Source organism: Crocodylus porosus, unplaced genomic scaffold, assembly GCF_001723895.1.
Source record: "Crocodylus porosus isolate Cpor-Errol unplaced genomic scaffold, CroPor_comp1, whole genome shotgun sequence".
In the NCBI taxonomy this organism is placed as follows: domain Eukaryota; kingdom Metazoa; phylum Chordata; order Crocodylia; family Crocodylidae; genus Crocodylus; species Crocodylus porosus.
Window position 1 is genome coordinate 52,546,758 of NW_017728909.1, and position 18,119 is coordinate 52,564,876.

At 43.5% G+C, this 18,119-nt stretch overlaps 1 protein-coding gene across 1 annotated transcript in view; it reads left to right on the plus strand.

The window, feature by feature from the left end:
- The window catches only part of MSH3 (mutS homolog 3), a 217,380-nt gene that overhangs the window by 118,459 nt on the left and 80,802 nt on the right, over nucleotides 1–18,119 (plus strand). Inside the window, exons 12-13 of the mRNA XM_019532309.1 lie at nucleotides 60–192; nucleotides 14,943–15,130. Of these exons, the coding sequence (XP_019387854.1) occupies nucleotides 60–192; nucleotides 14,943–15,130 (321 nt within the window). The remainder of the gene's footprint in view (nucleotides 1–59; nucleotides 193–14,942; nucleotides 15,131–18,119) is intronic.

The following is an 18,119-nucleotide window of genomic DNA, read 5'->3' on the forward strand; positions in this document are numbered from 1 at the left end:
GTTTTCTGGGGGTGGGATTGTTATTTTTTACAGGTCTCATTATCGTTGTTGTTTTACAGTGAAATAAATGCCAGACTGGATGCCGTGTCTGAAATTCTCCAGTCAGAATCCAGTGTGTTTGGTCAGATTCAAAATCATCTGTCTAAGATGCCAGACGTAGAGAGGGGACTGTGCAGTATTTATCACAAAAAGGTAAGCAGTGAACTAATCACATCACAAACTCTGCTGTCTAAATATTTGTTGATATCTAGGCAGACATGGTTCTTTGGGTGAATCTGATATCTTTTATTAGACCAACTTAAATAGCTGGAAAACAATTATTAAGCAAGCTTTCAGGTTCAAAAACCCTTTTTCAGGCTAAGGAAGTTTCTGCAGTTGGTGTGTGCTCTTCCTGGACGGAACGAAAAGTATGGGAGCAGCATTTGGAAGCTGAGGGTGGAGAGATACTTGGGGAGTCAGATGTCAGGCAGGTTATAATGTGTCATAAATCAAATGTCTGTATTTAGTCCATGATTTTTAGTATCCGGGAGGTTGTAGAGGAGTTCATAGGCTCGTCTCTGGGAAGTGTTTTGCAAGTTTCCTTTGAGAATGAGGACTGAGAGATTGGAGAGAGTGTTTTTCTTGTGAGAAATTTGCTCCCACAGGGAACTGGGTATTCCTGTCTGATAGATTTCCGGTGTGTGTTCATTCTGGTGCGCAGTTGTTGTTTGGTCTCTCCTACATATTTTCCATATGGGCATTTGGTGCATTGGATGAGATATGTTACATTTCTGGAGATGCAGCTGTAGGATCCAGGAATGCTGATGGCTCTGTTGTGGGGTGTAGTAATTGTGGGGGTGGTGGAGATGTGTTGGCAGGTTTTGCATTTCTTGTCATGGCATGGCCTGGATCCATTTGGTGTGTTCTGGGCCTGAGGAAGTTTGCTTCTGGTGATGAGGTTAGTGAGGTTTGGTGCTTGTTTGAAGGCTAGGATGCGTGGCTCTGGGAAGATCTTTTTAAGAATAGGGTCTCTTTCTAGTATGGGTTGCAGTTGTTTGAGGATTTTCCGTACAGGTTCGAGGGAGGGGTGATACGTCATAACCAGAGGTATGCGATTGGTGGGGGGTTTCTTCTGCACTGCAGCAGTTCTTCACGTGGTATCTGGGTGGCTCTTTCAAACATGCGATCTGTCTCTCTGGAGAAGTGTCCTTGTTGGGTGAAAGCCTTTTTAAGATTGGTGAGGTGGCAACCCCAGGTGTTCTCTTCAGTGCAAATTTGGTGGCATCTGAGGGCTTGGCTGTATATCACAGCTTTTTAGGTCTGTCTAGGATGATTGCTGGTTCTGTGCAGATGTGTATGTTGGTCTGTGGGTTTCTTGTATAACGTAGACTGTATTTTATCATTCTGGATACTGATTATCGTGTCTAAAAAGGAGATGTTGGTGCTGGAGTATTCTGAAGAAAGTCGGATGGAGGGATAGTGATTGTTGAATTTCTGATGGAACTCAATCAGAGATTGTAGGTTTTCAGTTCAAATGATGAAGATGTCATCAGTATACCTTAAGTATAACAAGGGTTTGATGGTGTAGTTCTTGAGGAAGTTTTCTTCCAGGTGGTTCATAAAAAGGTTGGCATACTGCGGGGCCATTTTGGTGCCCGTAGCTGTTCCCGTCATCTGGAGGAAGTGTCGATTGCTCAAAGTGAAATTGTTGTGTGTGAGGATGAAGTGTATAATGTCAGTAATATCTTTGGGTCTGTATTCTGAGTTGTAATCTTGTTCCTGTATATATGTAAGGCAGGCTTGGATGCCATCCTGGTGTGGGATTTTGGTGTATATATACACACACACAACCTACACTCTTGTTGATATCTATACATTTACTTTCATAAGGTTTTCAGAAGCTTAAGCATATTTATTTATTGCATTTATTTATTTATTTTAACTTCAGTAAGGATAAAAGCTGACATAGTAAAGACATAAAAATATACTGCTAGTTCCTCTGATTTCAGTTAGCCTTGTTATACCACTTGAATTGATAACATAGTATTGGAGGAAGAAATTATTATTTGGAAAATAAATACAAATTGTGTACATATCAGTGATTATATAAATATATATATATAGTGGTTTTTTAGTTTTGTTACCCTGCTTGGTGGCCATTACATGAGAATAACCCAGTAAGTGAGAGTGCCTTCTCTGGTTATTTTTTAAAACTGTACATTTAATACTGTATGTTCATCTAAAAATCACATTAGTAAGTGAAAACCACTTTACTGCAGTTAAGTGTTAATGTTTTCAGATTATGCTAATTTGTTTATAAATTCTATAATTTAGATTTTGCTTGAACATTTTAATAAGAATTACTTGTAATGAGACTCTGGCAATTCATAGCTGAAGCAGATTAATGTGCTAATAGCACCTGTGCTGTACTTCATGTTCTTTTATTTCCATGTTATATTTAGAGATTTTGACAGTTTGTTTTAGATAAAGAGATAGGTGGGAAGAGGGAGAACAAAGTTGTAATTTCGTTTGATGGTATAGTGAAAAAGATCAGTCTGTTTCAAAAATCGAAAGCTAGGTCTTGAATAACTAGTTGGGGCTTAATTCAACAACGTGTTTTGCCTATCCACCCATATACAGGATGTGAGAGGAAAATTGCAGTAATATATATTTAAAATGCCCTGTTTCCATGGAATGCTGTTCTACCAAATTAACTGACCAGTTTGTGTGAATTGGCTAATCAACTTAATGAACTTTTAAAGTCAATTTCAAGATGAAGTAGCATGAAATAAGTTTTTTATATGGAGGCATCTGTAGTTTGTAGTAACTTGACAGTCTTCCCACTGCTATGTCGCAGTGCATCGCTTCATGTCAGGACCCACTTTGTCTCTACCTGTGGTCTCTATTTCTTTGAGATCATGTTGATCAGATGGCAAATCCCTGTTAAAATGCTAGCACTTTCCAGGAACACTCCATTTGCAATTACTCCCTGGCTCTTGTATCCTTTTCAGCTAGCTGTACAGCTGTGATGCCTCTTGCATCTGTGTGAAGCCATATAGAAGTTTTGGATTTCTTTGTGATCTGAAATGAGACCATTCATTCTTGCTGTAAAAACACCACTGTAATGCAAATATGGAGAAGTGTTGCTCCCAAAACAGCTTAATGCTGCAGCAAAGGAAAGCTGCAGTAGAATTCTGCAGCGAAGAAAGAGATGCGGACAGAAACAGGACTTGTTCTGCCCTTGAGGAGTTGGATTTCTGAGGAGGAGGACACAACTGAATCCCAGTATGTGTGCACACCAGTATGTGTGGACATTAAGAGAGCACAACCACTCAGCCTTATTAGGACTCTTGGTCAGACTCCTCTGATCTAATGTCAGCTACATTAGGAAAAACTAAAAGGACTTTGCATAATATTGTGAGTGTGCTCTGAGCTTTCATCAGTGTTCATATTCTATGTGGTATCTTTCCCAAAAGCAAGACCTCTATATCACTTAGAGAGGAAGTGCTTGGCTTGCTGTGATGAAACAGTTTGGAACAGTTTCTTTGGAATTTCTGTTCGCTGATCTCTGTGCACATCTGCAGGCGATTTAAACACAAAGGATTAAGGCAAAGATGGTTCCTGCTTTATTGCCATGGACAATGCAAGGCAAAGGAGACTTGGGGGTTGCCTGTAGAGGTAGTATTGCCCCTCCAATGCAGCATTGTCTGTAGGGGACCAAAGTGGTGAGTAACATAACTGCGTATTTTCCTGGTCTGCTCATTGCCTTCTTGAGAGAGCCATTTCTTTGCTATTTGATGACTCAGATGAAGGTAATTTTCCTTAATTTCACTTGCAGTTGCTGATGTTCCCTACAAACCTCTTATCACTAACTCATGCATACACCAAGCCCAAAATATGAAATCCTCTTGCGTATCCACCTTCAGACACCCACTATCTCAGCAACGTAGGAGTAGAGTAGGGTTCCTATTTTGTATGGGAAGTTAAGGTGGAAAATGATGTTTCATTTTCAAGCTCACATCAAAGTAGAAAGAATATGGGAGCAGCATTTGGAAGCTGAGGGTGAAACAATGTTATTGTTTTCATGGAGACTGGCATTAGTTCTTTTTCTCCATCCCTTTCTTCCTGCACCTGATTCCTCAGGTTCTCTAGCCCCCAGATGCATTACACACCACAGAACATCCATCAAATCTGCAGGGCAAGGAAAGGAAAACTGAAGATGAAATGTTTGCAGAGCTCCTGTCATCATCCCTGAAGAAATCTAAGATGACAGAGAAGTGGAAGGAAGAGCTCTGTGGAAGGAGGGAGAGCGAATTGACAAGGGACACACTTGGAAAAAGCAAGAATGAGCAGGTCAGTCTTCCTAGAAACAGATTCATAGGTTCATAGACATTAGGGCTGGAAGGGACCCCAGAAGATCGGGTCTAGCCCCTTGCCCCAGGGGCAGGAAGTCAGCAGGGATCATAGGATCCCAGCAAGATAAAGATCCAATTGTCTCTTGAAGGTGTTCAAAGTGGGTGCTTGAACCACCTGTGGTGGCAATCTATTCCAAACCTTGGGGGCTCTGACAGTAAAGAAGTTCTTCCTTACATTCAGCCTGAAACGGTCATGGAGGAGTTTGCGACAGTCTGGGACTGTTCACATCTGGCATCGTAACCTTACTATGGCAAAATTGCCAGTAAACTTTTAAATAGGCGCTTCTTCGCTTCACCTTCCCAGGAGCATGAAAGCAATGACTTATGGGACCCCACCTTCACATGCTGTAATCTGCATTTTTATCACATCAAGGCATGTGTGTGGCCAGTGCAATGCAAATGTATAGACATACAGCATTGTTATGCATATGTTCTTCCTTTGTATAAAGTTTGCACCTTTAGGCCATGTCCACATCAATGCACACGTGCCTCTTGCAGCATCCCAGACCAGTTTGAGATGCTGCAAGAGGCACACTGGGAACAAAAAAACATTCCCTGTTCTGCATGTTTGGTGGAGTGGGGAGCACCACGAGGCCAGGCACAGCGCTATCCCCATGACAACTCTGGTGGGCTGGAGGACATGCTGACACCGTGCAGGACCTGGTTGGCAAGGGCAGGAGCAAAGGTATCAGGAAATGGGGCAGATTTCACCTCCTGGACCAGATGGCAGGTCGCACGTATCATGGGTTGACCCGTGTGCCGGGCCAGCACAGTGGGGTCCACCCACTCCTGCCTATTGTAGTCTAAAAGGTCTCCAATATGGGTGACACCAGTCAGGATCAGCCTCTGTTGCAACCAGGGCACCTCTGCTGTTGGCACCTCCAGCTGGGGGTTCCAGAGGAGGGGCTTGATGAGCAGGTCATCACCCTGGGCGAGTGTTGCAGGGGACCTGGAAGCAGAGATCAGCATCCAGGAATGGAAGAGATGCTGGTAGAATTCTGGCAACCCTCACAGGTCCTGCAGGGAGAAGCCCTTCAGGCTGAGGAGCTGCCAGTCGTATCGGAGCCCTGGGAAGTGGTAGAGGATGGCATGATTCAAGTGTCCCCATGCCGTGTGGCTACCGACACCATATAGTAGTTGCTGCAGGGCCTGAAGGCACAACGTCAGGACCTGGCTGCGGAGGCAAACAAGGCCCTGGCCACCTTCCGGCAAGGGGAGGCTCAGGACCTCTGCAGCAACCCAGTGCCATCCAGGCCAGAAAAACTCCAGCACCCGTCTCTGGAGCCCTGCCACTACCTCAGGGGCAGAGAGGTGTGTAAGCAGTGCTAGAGCATGGGCAGGACCATCTGGTTCAGCACCTGCAGTCTCCCATGCAGGGAGAGACACCTCAAGAGCCCTGCCCATGTCCGGAGCTGCTCCACCACCCTTGCCTCCAACTGGTGCCAGTTCTCCAGTGTTGAGGGATCTGTGGGAGGGACAGATAGATCCTGCTCACCACTCTACTTGGGGATCTACCTGTCCCTCCCACAGATCCCTCAACACCGGAGAACTGGCACCAGCTGGAGGCAAGTGGTGTGGAGCAGCTCCGGACATGGGCAGGACTCTTGAGGTGTCCTGTGGGATGTGGGTGGGAGTGAGCCCACCTGTCACCCACCACCTAGCCAAAGCTCTTGATCCATTTGACCTGAGCAGAGGAGGCTGCTGAGTATAATGCCTGGCACGCCTCCACCTGTGCCAGGTTGCCCGAGTCCTGGACTGTAAGGAGTACATAGTCAGCATACACTGACAGGACCAGCTGCACTGCCGGCTCCCGGAACATCAACTCTGCCACCCACCTCTGCAGGAAAATGAGGAAGGGCTTCAGGGCCAAGGTGTACAGGTGGCCTGACAGTGGGCAGCTTTGACGCACTCCTCTCCTGAATGGAATGGGCTCTGTCAGGGTCCAGTTTGAGCTTGACCAAAAACTGCAGAGGCATACAGCACCTAGAGTGCCCTCACAAAGTGGGGCCTGAAGCCAAAGGATCACAGCATGCCTCTGATGTACCTGTGATCCATTCTGTCAAATGCCTTCTCCTGGTCCTGGGGGGTGGGGTGGCGAGCACCAACTGATGACCACCTGCAGATGCTGCTGGCATCGACGATGGTGGCCAGTGATGGCTGGGGACCGCTTGCAGACACTACTGGCATTCTCAGTGGTGGAGGGGTGGGTGGCCAGCGGTAACCGCCCACAGGGGGTGCACCACTAATCTCAGGGGGTGCATATGCCTTTTTGCAGGAGTTGCACTGCCAATCTCGGGGGGGTATGCATGCACCCGCACGCATCGCCAATGATAGTAGGGGTCAAACTAATTCCTGTCTATATGATCCTGATGTTGTGCTGCCATTTACAGAGGAAGCCTCCTTGTCTTTTAATGCTTTAATCTGTCTCTTTGTTTCATACCCATTAGTATTGTCCAAAATACAGCAAGCAATTATCCCACAAGGCAGACACCTCTCAGCAGCCTGCACCCTCCTTATGAGATCATGCCATTTCTCTTTCAGCCTTCCAAACACATACTTTTCTGTCCTTAGATACTCAGGGTAGAGTTCAACAACAGATTCTTCTAATCACATGTCCAGTAAAAGGCTTCATGAGCTTGTGAGCGTAAGTTGGGTCTGTTGTAATGACACCGAGAATCACAATACTATCAGTGTCATGAAGTAAAAGTTTTTCATTAAGAAAATAGGCATAGAGGCAAAAGTCCTAGAGCTGACTGGACTGATGCATGAATTTGATCAGTAGCAGCTGGCATTGGTGAACTTTCAGACGGTGCACAACTTCATGTTGGCAAGCTCTTGTCTTGGTGTCACTGTTGCAGTGTGGGGTGAGCTCTGTGTTCATCTTGAGCAGTGTGTGCATTGTCATCCTATAATTATGCTGCCAACGTCAGTCATCCCAGGATATCATCACTCTCCCACCAATCATTGGAAGCTTCCGAAGCCCAGAAATGGTACTTTACTGGATGAAGCCGCTACAGGCAGAGACGATCCAAGCACAGTGCGGGGCCCAGGGCAAATCAGTCTGTGTGGGGCCCCACCCCCAGCTGCAAGAAAGCCGACGGCAGTTTTGGCCGGAGGGGAGGGGGACAAGGTGCTAAGCAGCCCCATGTGAAGCCAGCAGCAGTATGGAATTGCCACGGCTGCTCCACCTAGCTCTGCGGGGCCCCCCAAGGCATGGGGCCTGGGGCAGCTGCCCTGATTCACCTCCTACCAAGGATGGCCCTGGCTACAGGAAAAGTCATCTATTAGGAACTGTGTAACAGGGGCTCAGGTAGGAGCCCCCATTACTGGAATAGTCATGGGAGTGGGTAACAGGGTGCACAGGTGGAAGAGGGGAGGTCACACTGGGGGCTAGTCAGGCACGGCTGATAAACCTGGCAGCAAGCAAGCAGTTTACCTTCGGGGACAGAGGACGGACTACCAGGAAGAAGAAGAAGAAGAGACAAGGGAGAGAGAGAGAGAGAACCCTGACCTTCAGCTTTGGAGAACCCCAAGACTGCTGGTCCCAGGAAGAGGCAGACAGACATCAGGGCAAGGGAGAGCTTGCTGGCAGTTGCAGCTGTTCCAGTGAGTCTGGGGAAAGCCAGGAACCGGTGGGCTGAGGGGAACGCTGAGGAAGAAGGCTCCAAGCTGGAGCCCCGTGGTGGAAGCAGCCCAGAGCCCCCCGCCCCACCAGGATGGTGTAAGTGGAACACAGTCCTCGTAGACAGTGGTGGGTAGCACCAGATGCAGCTCCCAATCAGCTAATGAATCAATTAGCAGGGAGGACTGTATTACTACAAATTAACCTAAGTTGTTCTTGACGCCTGGGGCTCCCGCGCTCCTTATCAGCCTTGCCGATGTTCCCTCGCTAATGAAGTAATTAGCGAGGTGAGTGCTACACTGTAACTTCCTGAAGGAGAATAAAACTTGCACTGTGAGAGCATATCACCTGAGTGGTATGTGGTGTTTCTTGTCCCAAAATACCACTGAATATCTCTTTCTTTCTTCAGTCCGAGTCATGGCAGGCAAGTTCAACGAAAGACCAAGCTAGACCCACCTCACACTTTCACAGACTACTTGTTTTCATTCACTTACTCCTGTCCTCAAATTGAGTTCATCAGCATAGCATAGGGGTGGGCAGTTATTTCAGGTGGAGGGCCATTTACTGAGTTTTGGCAAATCATTGAGGGCCTCATGAGAGGCAGCCAGGGGCAGATAAGTCTTAATTTTTTTAATTTTTAGGGACACCACGGGCTGGAAAGAATGGCCTGGAGGGCTGCATCCGGCCTGCTGGCCACATTTTGCCCACCGTGGCATAACACCTGATTTCCAAAGAATAAACCATTTGTCGGTGTGATCACAAATGTGCTTGCAGCTGTCTATGTATATTGATCAGCATGAATGCCATGTGCCCCCAGAGGCTGGGGGAGGGGCACGGCAAGCTCCTGCAGGCAGCAGCGGCACTGTTGGCAGCAGAAGCAAGATGCAGGAAAATGAGGAGCTGCAGCAGACAGCTGCAGCACTGTCAGCAACGGGGGTGGTGAGGGTCGACCAGTGGTTGGCGACCACCCACAGACACCATTGGCGGCAGTGATCGCAGACCACCCACAGACACTGCCAGTGGTGTTGGCAGCCGGGGGGGTGGTGAATGGTGACAATATCGCCAGCGCCTTTTCTCAGGGGGTGCACAGCCACGCTCAGGGGGTGCATGTATACCCATGTGCACCCCCTACACGTCACCAATGTTAATCAGGTCCATACAGCACAATAAATGAAAGTGGTACTGGCTTGTGAAGGACAGATGAATTATGGGAATATTTTTTACCACAGTTCCCAGAATTTCATTATCTTTTAGTGTAGATATTCTGACATAAACCTTAAGAAGAGGATACATAGGACCAAGAAGCAAGAGAGATTTACCATGCCATACATGTCCAGAATGCTGGATACTTATTTTGAAAAGAATGCTATGTGCATACTTTGAATCAGAGGGAAGTAAATGAAACCTGAACATGGGGATGCAATTATTTTTCAATGGTTATTCTGAAGTAGTTTGTTGGCAAAAGTATCTGCACAAAATAAATAAAATAACCACCTTTTCCTTTCCCCCACAAACACTTCATGTAATCACAGCAAAAATCACAGGAGTATTTAAGCACTTCTTTTTTCAAGACTGATTGGTGTATTATAGAAGCTTCTAATTCACCAGCAAGATCTGACTTAAACCTATCTGTTTCTGAATCAAATTAACTCTCAGTCCCTTATAAATGTACTGAAGTTTGTGACAACTGCACTTATCAAAGAGGATAAATAGTATCTTGTATTCTCTGTATTGAGACAATTTTCTCCCATTTTTGGTATATCTAAAGAGTTCTTGAAACCAATCAATGGTTCCTGAAAAAGAATTTGTATTTTAGAACACAAAATCCATTTTTTCCCTCTGTTATTTACCTTGTACCAGTTACTTTAGGTACACTCTGTTCCAAGGATTGGTGATAGAAAGCAATAAGATTATAGAAGCATACTTATTAATAACATAAAAATTACAGTACATGCATGTGAAAATGCATTCCATAACCATAACCTTGTAATCTAATGCAAATCCATAACCTTATAATATAAAAGTGCAGTTCCCTTTTTATAATTTCAATAAAATGCCTCAGTGGTCTAAAGTTATTTTTGTGAAAAATTTTACTTTATTAGTTGAGGAAATGTTCAGACTGTTATAGTACATATTGGCCCATAAAAGAAAGCCAGGAACAACTAGCAAAAAATACCAAATAAAACTCTGCAAAATCAGTAATGAGAATATTTTTTTTCTAAACATATACACACCTGCCTTTTACTATCATTCTCAAAATACAAAGCATGGATATATTACCAATTAAAGATAGATCAAGAAAAGAAAAAAATCTAAATATGCCTCATCTCATTTTTTTTTCCTGATTTCATATATTTTTTATCAAAATGTAAGGAAATGTAGTCACTTAAAAGCAATGTGATAAGAAAAAGCAGGTGATATACTTCAAAGGAGCACTTGTCAGAGAAAAATAAAATGTATGTTTCTAAACAGTCTCTTACATTGAAGTCATGAGTCAGTAGTCTAATAAGATTAGAATCTGTCCATATACAAGATGGCTATTTTAAATAAATCTGCCTAAATCCCAGTAAATTGCTGACTTGACTTGAGGGCTGTCTTAATGTTTTTTGTCTTCTCATGATGAATTACCAGTAACTGAAAAAGACGTGTTAGTACACTTTTAAACCTGAATTTTCATCAAAGATGTTTTTAGTTCATCAATATTAAATGCAGATTTAAATAAATGGTTCAATTTTAGACCAATTAGCATAAATCTAGGAAAAATGGACACAGTGGCCTTAAAAAGAAATACTTAATATTTTCCTAAACCAAAAATATCATGCCTCATTAGAAGACCTGAAGGTAATAATTAGTATTTGATTGGGCTGATATTACACATGCATGCTGCCTTTCTGACACCCGTTTTTTCCTTTTAAAAGCTGTTCCCTAAGATGATAACCTTTAGATGAGAGTGGGTGTCCCTGACCCCTTTTAGATTTGTTGAAAACAGTTTGGTTACTGGTGTAAATGAAGACAAACTATTCTCAGTGCTGTCCTAGAAAGAGCCCTAGACATTGCATATCACCAAAGATTTTCCATTCTTTTTCTATGATGACAGCAAAACAATTTTCAGTACTTGCTGTGAGGCTGCCAGATTGAAACCAGTTCTTACAACTGATGTAAGTTATGAATATTTTTCATGGGTGACTGGTGCCACCTTATTTGGGGGAGGGATGTGCCCCCCCAGCAACCAGTCAGTGACTGGGGGGGAGTCCCCCTGCAGCCAATCTAGCTGGACGGGTGGGCGGGGGGAGTTGTCCTGTCTGCTCCACCTCCGCCACCACGCTCATGGCCTAAGTGGAGAGTGTGGCCTGTCAGGGGGTGCACCAGCACTCTCAGGGGCTGCACATTCACCCCCTGTGTGTTGCCACTGATATTTTTTATAGTTGATGGGCTTACAGTTATAACTAAACATATTTTAAAATTAGTTTAAAAAACATCATAGAATAATCTTGGGATGTTTACTAGGTAAATGACCATTGATCCTTTTTCATGTAAAGTATTTTTTACTGTTTTTCAAAATGTTAAATGTAGGTAGTAATTTTTATTGGAAAAGTCTGTTGAAAACTTAAAATGATCTGATCCCATTTACATGAAGCCCAGTTTTTCAGAGTTAAATTAGCATTTCTGGTCCAAATTATTGCTCTGCTTAATTAATCATTTTAACTTTAAATTCTTACATTGTTATTAAAGTCAAATTAGAGGAAGCCCTACTAATCTTAATAGTTAAGTAAGGAGTGTTTGCTAAGTAATTCTGGTTATTGAAACTGGTTTCTTAAGAAATTTATTAACAGTGAAATAATTTCTAGGCTACTTTTCTGTGGGGCACAGGACAGTGCTGCCCAGAGATATCTGTGGTAGCCCAGCATTTGCTAGGTCTGGAACTGGAAGTAGTTCTGCCTGTTCTCCCAAAAAGAAAAAAAAAACAGTCCCAGGGGATTCTTGCTGGTATTGGGTTTTGCTGTCATATTCCAGGTCAGAGTTGTTTTAACCTGGACATCTTTGGCGCATCAGGCACCCAAGAAGGCATCTCATTTGCATGCTCATGTAGTGTTTTATGGCACCTCCTTTAGAGCAGTGCTTTAGATTCATGAACTTTTGATTTTTCTCTTCAATACCAGTCTCTCCTTTCTTTAAAACAATGATGTTCCACAGAGGCAGCCACTGTGGTACATATTTGCTTATGTTTGTGGTCTCAGGGCTTTGTTTTCCTCTTGTTTTTGTGTAGATGGTGACAAATAGTATGAAGAAGGCAGGGTAAATTTGCACCTTTGTAGACTAAATCAGAGATGTATAGCATAAGCGTTCTAAGCAAAGGGCTTGCCTCATCAAATGTTGTCTGTGCTATGAAGCTAGGAAGTTGCTCTACCTATTTGTGTATTTATGAGTCATTAGGGATCCTTTATGCATCGTTTCATGCATAAATTTATTATGTGTATAGTCTGTCTGTTTAGTCCTATTTTGTGGTCAGTTTCTTTATAGGATGGAGTAAGAAAGTAACATGTTATCAGGAAGATGTTAATAAACTGTAGCAAGTGCAGGGGTTTTTAGGAGGCTGGGTAGACAGATTTACAAGGAAAGATTAAAATATTATAGTTTGGTTAAAATGATGATTAAAGGAAATGTTTACATATATAATGTTTACATATATTTGTGGAATGTTAACAGAAAGGAAACAAAGGAACTACCTAGTCTTATACAAAAGAAGCTAGTAGCTTTGGGGTTAGTTTAAAAAAGGAAAATTGAGGTCGAACATCAGACAGAACTTCCATACGATAAAGTTAAGGCAGTGTGAATTAAACTCTGTTAAGGGAAGTTGTAAAAACATCATTTTTTAGAATGTTAAGGAGGTAAATACTGGACCAAAAACAGAAGATATACCATCAGTCCAGTAATGGTAGGAAGATGATAATAGGTGCTTTCCCTCTGTAAGTGGGCATGTCTACACATTTCATTAATGTGCCTTTGCTACTGCATGTTAAGTTTAGTACCTCTAATAAGAGGTCCTAGATAAAGGCGCAGTAGCAAAGACAAACTTTTTCTGTGATGCTTAATTCCCAATTGACTGATGCTAATGTGCAGTAGAATAGTTTTTGCTGTGATGCGCTAATGCACAGTAGAACAGTCCACTGTGCCTTAAGGCATCTTGTGTAGATGCGTCTAGTCTTATGAATCTGAAAGAACAATGACCTAATTGTTTCAAAAAGTTCTCAAAATGTAAATTGTATTATCTGTCCTTCTGAATCAGTCTCATTGCTATATAATTTTTTTTTTTGGTCAGGGGCTTTGATATATTGGTGACAAGATATGTTCACAGGTATCAAACCATACCATCAGGTGCCTTGAAGAGATCCAAGAGACTACCATCTCCCTTTGGAAATAACCTATACAAAAACTTCCATTTTCTTACTAACATAACAGCAAATTTCAGGTAGCAAGTTACAGGTTTTTCTTTTGCATGTGTTTATTTGCCATAGTTTTAAGGCAAGCATGCATTCTTGGGGCCTTTCCAGTGATACTGGCTGCAGCTGTAGGGATCAGATTCAGACAGACAACTACATCACCCACGAATGCCCTTATAGCCCTCCTTTGGACACCCAAGGTCTTAGTGACATTGACCATTCTGCCTGTTGTTGGCTTTCTGGCCCTCATGCTTCTGACATATGAGTGTGGTAACACTTGCTTCTTCATCATCATTTGCCATAGTGCATTATAGTGACAACATTAGTTCCTACTAAGTATATGGACGGCTATAACAATGTACACACCCTTTGAAATGTTTCAAAAGTAGCTGCAGCACTCTAAAATAGTACCTCTTTAAATGAGGTGCTATTTTGGAGCATTTCACTTAGTTGCCTCAACATGGGAGAGACAGGGAGGGAGTGTGGGTGGACAGTCTGCCAGAAGGTGAAAGTCGGTTAAGATAATGTAGTTATGAATCCTTAACTGTAGAGTAAATGCAGTTAAATGTTAAGGAGTTCCTGATACACACATCCTCAAATGTGGTTCTCATAATATGTTTAGAGTCTTATAACTTTGCAGAGGTAGAGGATGTGGGGAGTTGGAATCTGAGTACAGATATTGGGTATTGGGAGACTTGGGGAGAGAGCTTTGTGACAATAGAAAGAAGATGTAGGGGAATAGATAAATAGGAATGAATGTTAAATGGGGGATAGGGTGGATTAAGTTCAGGAGAAGGGGGCTCTGAAAGGGTGGCATAAGAGTGGTAGGATTAATGGGGGAGTTGCTTTTATCTAGATCTGGAATTTCTGAGTCCTATTCACTGCTGCTGTTCTTTCTCCCCCACTCACATGTGTTAGCAAATGTGAAGTCCTGGCTCTCTGGGATGGATGTTGAAAACACCAGACAAGTGCTGGAACAGGGAGGAGAGATTGAGAATGGGCATGCTCAATGCATGACACAGAGTCATAGAGCTCATGTTGGAGACAGAGAATGAGAATATCCATTGAGATGACTGGAACAGCTGGCATGTCTCAGAACATAGGATTACAGCCTGTATTCATCATCTGCTGATGTTTTCATTCAGCCTAGAGTCTGTCTGACATGAATAGGCCAGCCCATACTTGGTGTAGGAACTCAGTTTCCCCTTCCCTGCCTCTCCTTGCTTTAGTTGATGCATGTACTTTTTTATTTTCCCTTTCCTATGGCCTAGAGGTGTAGCTGGTAGCATCAGTGTCAGGGACCTAGTGTAAGGCTGAACGAGGGCCGCAAGGGGCCCTAATCCAGTGGTGCGGGGCCCCAATCCACTAGTGTGGACCTGAAGGAGGTGGTGTGGGACTGAGGGGCTAACCCATGCCACTTGTCTAGCCCCTGTCACCAAAAGATTGAGGACCACTGGTTTACACTGAAACTTTTTCCACTTTCAGTGTTCGACCCAAGAGTTCTTCTTGATAGTCAGCACCCTGTCTCGTGTAGAGACAGAGATTCAAGCACTGGTTCCAGCCATACGCTCCCATGTGAAAGCTCCCTTACTGCAGAATGCCCTGTTGGAAATCCCTGAACTGCTCCATCCAATGAAAAATTATTTAAAGATCCTTAATGAAGAAGCAGCCAAGTAAGTAAATGATTTTCTTGCTTGTTAGTGTCTCAGACTGAATGTTCCTCCTTGATATAATACATTATATTACATTGGCAGACCTGTGTGTAGTTAAGATTGCCTCACAGTTTCCCCAATAAAATTATCTTTTTAGTGTCTTATAATTTGGCTGAATGCAGTCTAGAATTTTCACCAAAACCATCTAGCTGTTTCTAATAATGTTAATTTGTCCATGTTAATTTTTACACCTTCTTTGTTGAGAAGCTTCATGCTTTGGAATAGGGATATGAAATTTCCAGAGAGGTTGCCCTGATGCCAAAGTTGTGTCTTTTTACTATTACCCTGAAAATTTAGTAAAGTTTGGCCATTTTAGGATTATAAGAAAGCAGAGCTGGAAGGTACCTTATGAGGTCATCCAGTATAGCCCCATGCCTAAAGCAGGACTGTCCCTGACTGAACCACCTCAGCAAAGTGTCTATCTAACCTGCTTTTGAAAATTTCCAGGGATGGAGATTACACAGCTTGTCCAGGTATCCTGTTCCAATGCTTGACCACCCTCAGAGTCAGAAAATTCCTCCTAAGCTCCAGTGTAAATTTCCTCTGCTGCAGCTTGAAGTCATTGCTTATACTTCTGTACCCTATGGCCACAGAGGAAAAACCCATCTCCATCCACTCTGTAATGTGGGGTGGGCAAAATGCAGCCCAGGGGCTGGATGCAGCCCTCCAGGCCATTCTATCTGGCCCATAGGGCCCCTAAAAATGTAGAAAATTAATATTTATCTGCCCCTGGCTTCCTGTCATGTGGCTTGCCAAAACTCAGTAAACAGTCCTTCACCCAGAATAACTGCCCGCTCCTGCTGTAATCCCTTCATGTATTTGAAGACAGTTACCAAATCCCGCCTCAGTCTTCTCCTCTCTGGACTAAATAACCCTCGTTCTTTGAACCTTTCCTCATAAGTCCAGCCTCCCAGCCCCTGTTTTGCACTGGACTCTTTGCAAACTGTCTACATCCTCCTTGAAGTATGAGGCCCCAACATGGGTATTACTCCAGGTGAGGAAGCCTCACCAGCGCCAAATAAAGCAGTAGCATCACTTAAAAATCACTTTCCTTGATTTCCAAGTGACACTCCTGTTAATACATCCTGGTGTGCTGCTGTTTTTGCAACCAGAGCACACTGCTGGCTCATATTCAGTTTATGGTCTGCTGTAACCCCCAGGGCTTTATTTATATTACTGCATTTTAGTCAGTCAATCCCCAGTTTGTATTTGTGCATGCAGTTATTCCATCCCAAGTGTAGGACTTTGCATTTGTCCTTGTTGTATCTCATCTGATTGATTGTGGACCATTTCTCTAGTCTGTCCAGGCTGTTTTGGATCCCACCCCTAGCCTCCAGAGTGTCTGCAACTCCAGCTAACTTGGTGTCTTCCACAGATTTGCTGTGTGCACCTAATCCATATCATTAATGATGATGTTACACAATACTGGACTCAGAACAGACTCCTGGAGTGCCCCATGTGATACCTCCTCCCAACTAGACATTGATCTATTGATGACTACTTCTTGAGCATGATGATCCAGCCAGTTATGTATCCATCCAATAGTCCTTTCATCTAGTCTGTATTTCCTTAGCTTATTAATGAGAATGTTGTGGACACTGTCAACATCCTCGCTAAAGTCAGGGTATATATTCATCCACTGCTCTCCCCCTGTCCGCAGAGCCTGTCACCTTTTTCCTAGAAGGAAATCAGAGTCATAACTGCTCTTGGTGAATCCTTGCTGGCTATTCCTGATTGCCTTGTTCTCCTCCAGGTGCTTCACAATAGATTTCTTGAGGGACCTGCTCCATAATCTTTCTAGGTTATTGAGTTCCTGATGGGCCTGTAATTTCCTGGGTCCTATATATTTGTTCTTTTCCAGTCATCAAGGACCTCACCCAACCTCTGCGAGTTCTTCAGAGCCAGAGGCTTTGAAATTACCTCAGCTAACTCCTTAGGACTCAAGGATGCATCTCATCGGACCCTGGCAACTTGAAAACATCTAGCTTCTCTAAGTAATTCTAACCTATACTTTCATACTCTAGGTTGTCTCCTTTTATCTTTGCCACCACCTGTGCTCATTCAGTTCCCATTTGTGAAGACTAAAGTTAAAAAAAAAAAAAATTACTGTATTTACATGAATATGAGATTGCCTATGAATAGTTAGGTGCAATTTATAGACAATTTATAAAGTTGCTATAATTTCCAGATATAGGATCTAATTACTGGGGGGCCTGTCTTGAATTTGTCCCCCTGCCACTGCTACTGCAGGGGAAAAAAATCTAAGGGATCAGATAGTCCTTTGCTTTCTGCTTCCACCCAGCTTCTTTCCCCTGGCAACCCCTTACCCCTCTCCTTGCTGCCAGACCCTGTTCTCCCTAAGCATATGATACATTTTACCATTTTTTAAACTGCTGCAAGTTTTAGCACAGGTACTCCATAAACACACTTTTAAGCTGCATTTTGGCACCTACTCATACATACAAACTATGTATGATATTAGTCCAAAGCCAAAAGGCTCATGACTAGCCATATAGTTCATTGGACTGAGCATCAGCAATCTAGCCAGCCAATGTATCGGTGCACCCTTAATGCCTATATCTTCCATAACCAGTGACTCAACCTCTTCTTGAGCACTCTTCATCGAGTGATGAGTCATCAACTTCCGGAGGCAGTCTGTTCCACAGCTTCACTCTTCTAACAGTGAAGAAGTTTGCCCTGATAACCTACCTAAATCTACTTTGGTGCAACTTCAAGACATTGGTCCATATCCTCCCCTCTGCAGTGAGAGAGAAAAGGTGCTTTCTTTATGGCAGCCCCTCAAGTATTTGAAGACTGCTATCATGTTCCTTCTTAAGTGCCTTTGCAAGCTGAACATGCTGAGCTCCTTCAGCCTCTTCTTGTATGATCTCCACCCTAGAGTTCTAAAGGAACTGGCCGAGGTCATTGCAAGTCCCCTGGCACAACTTTA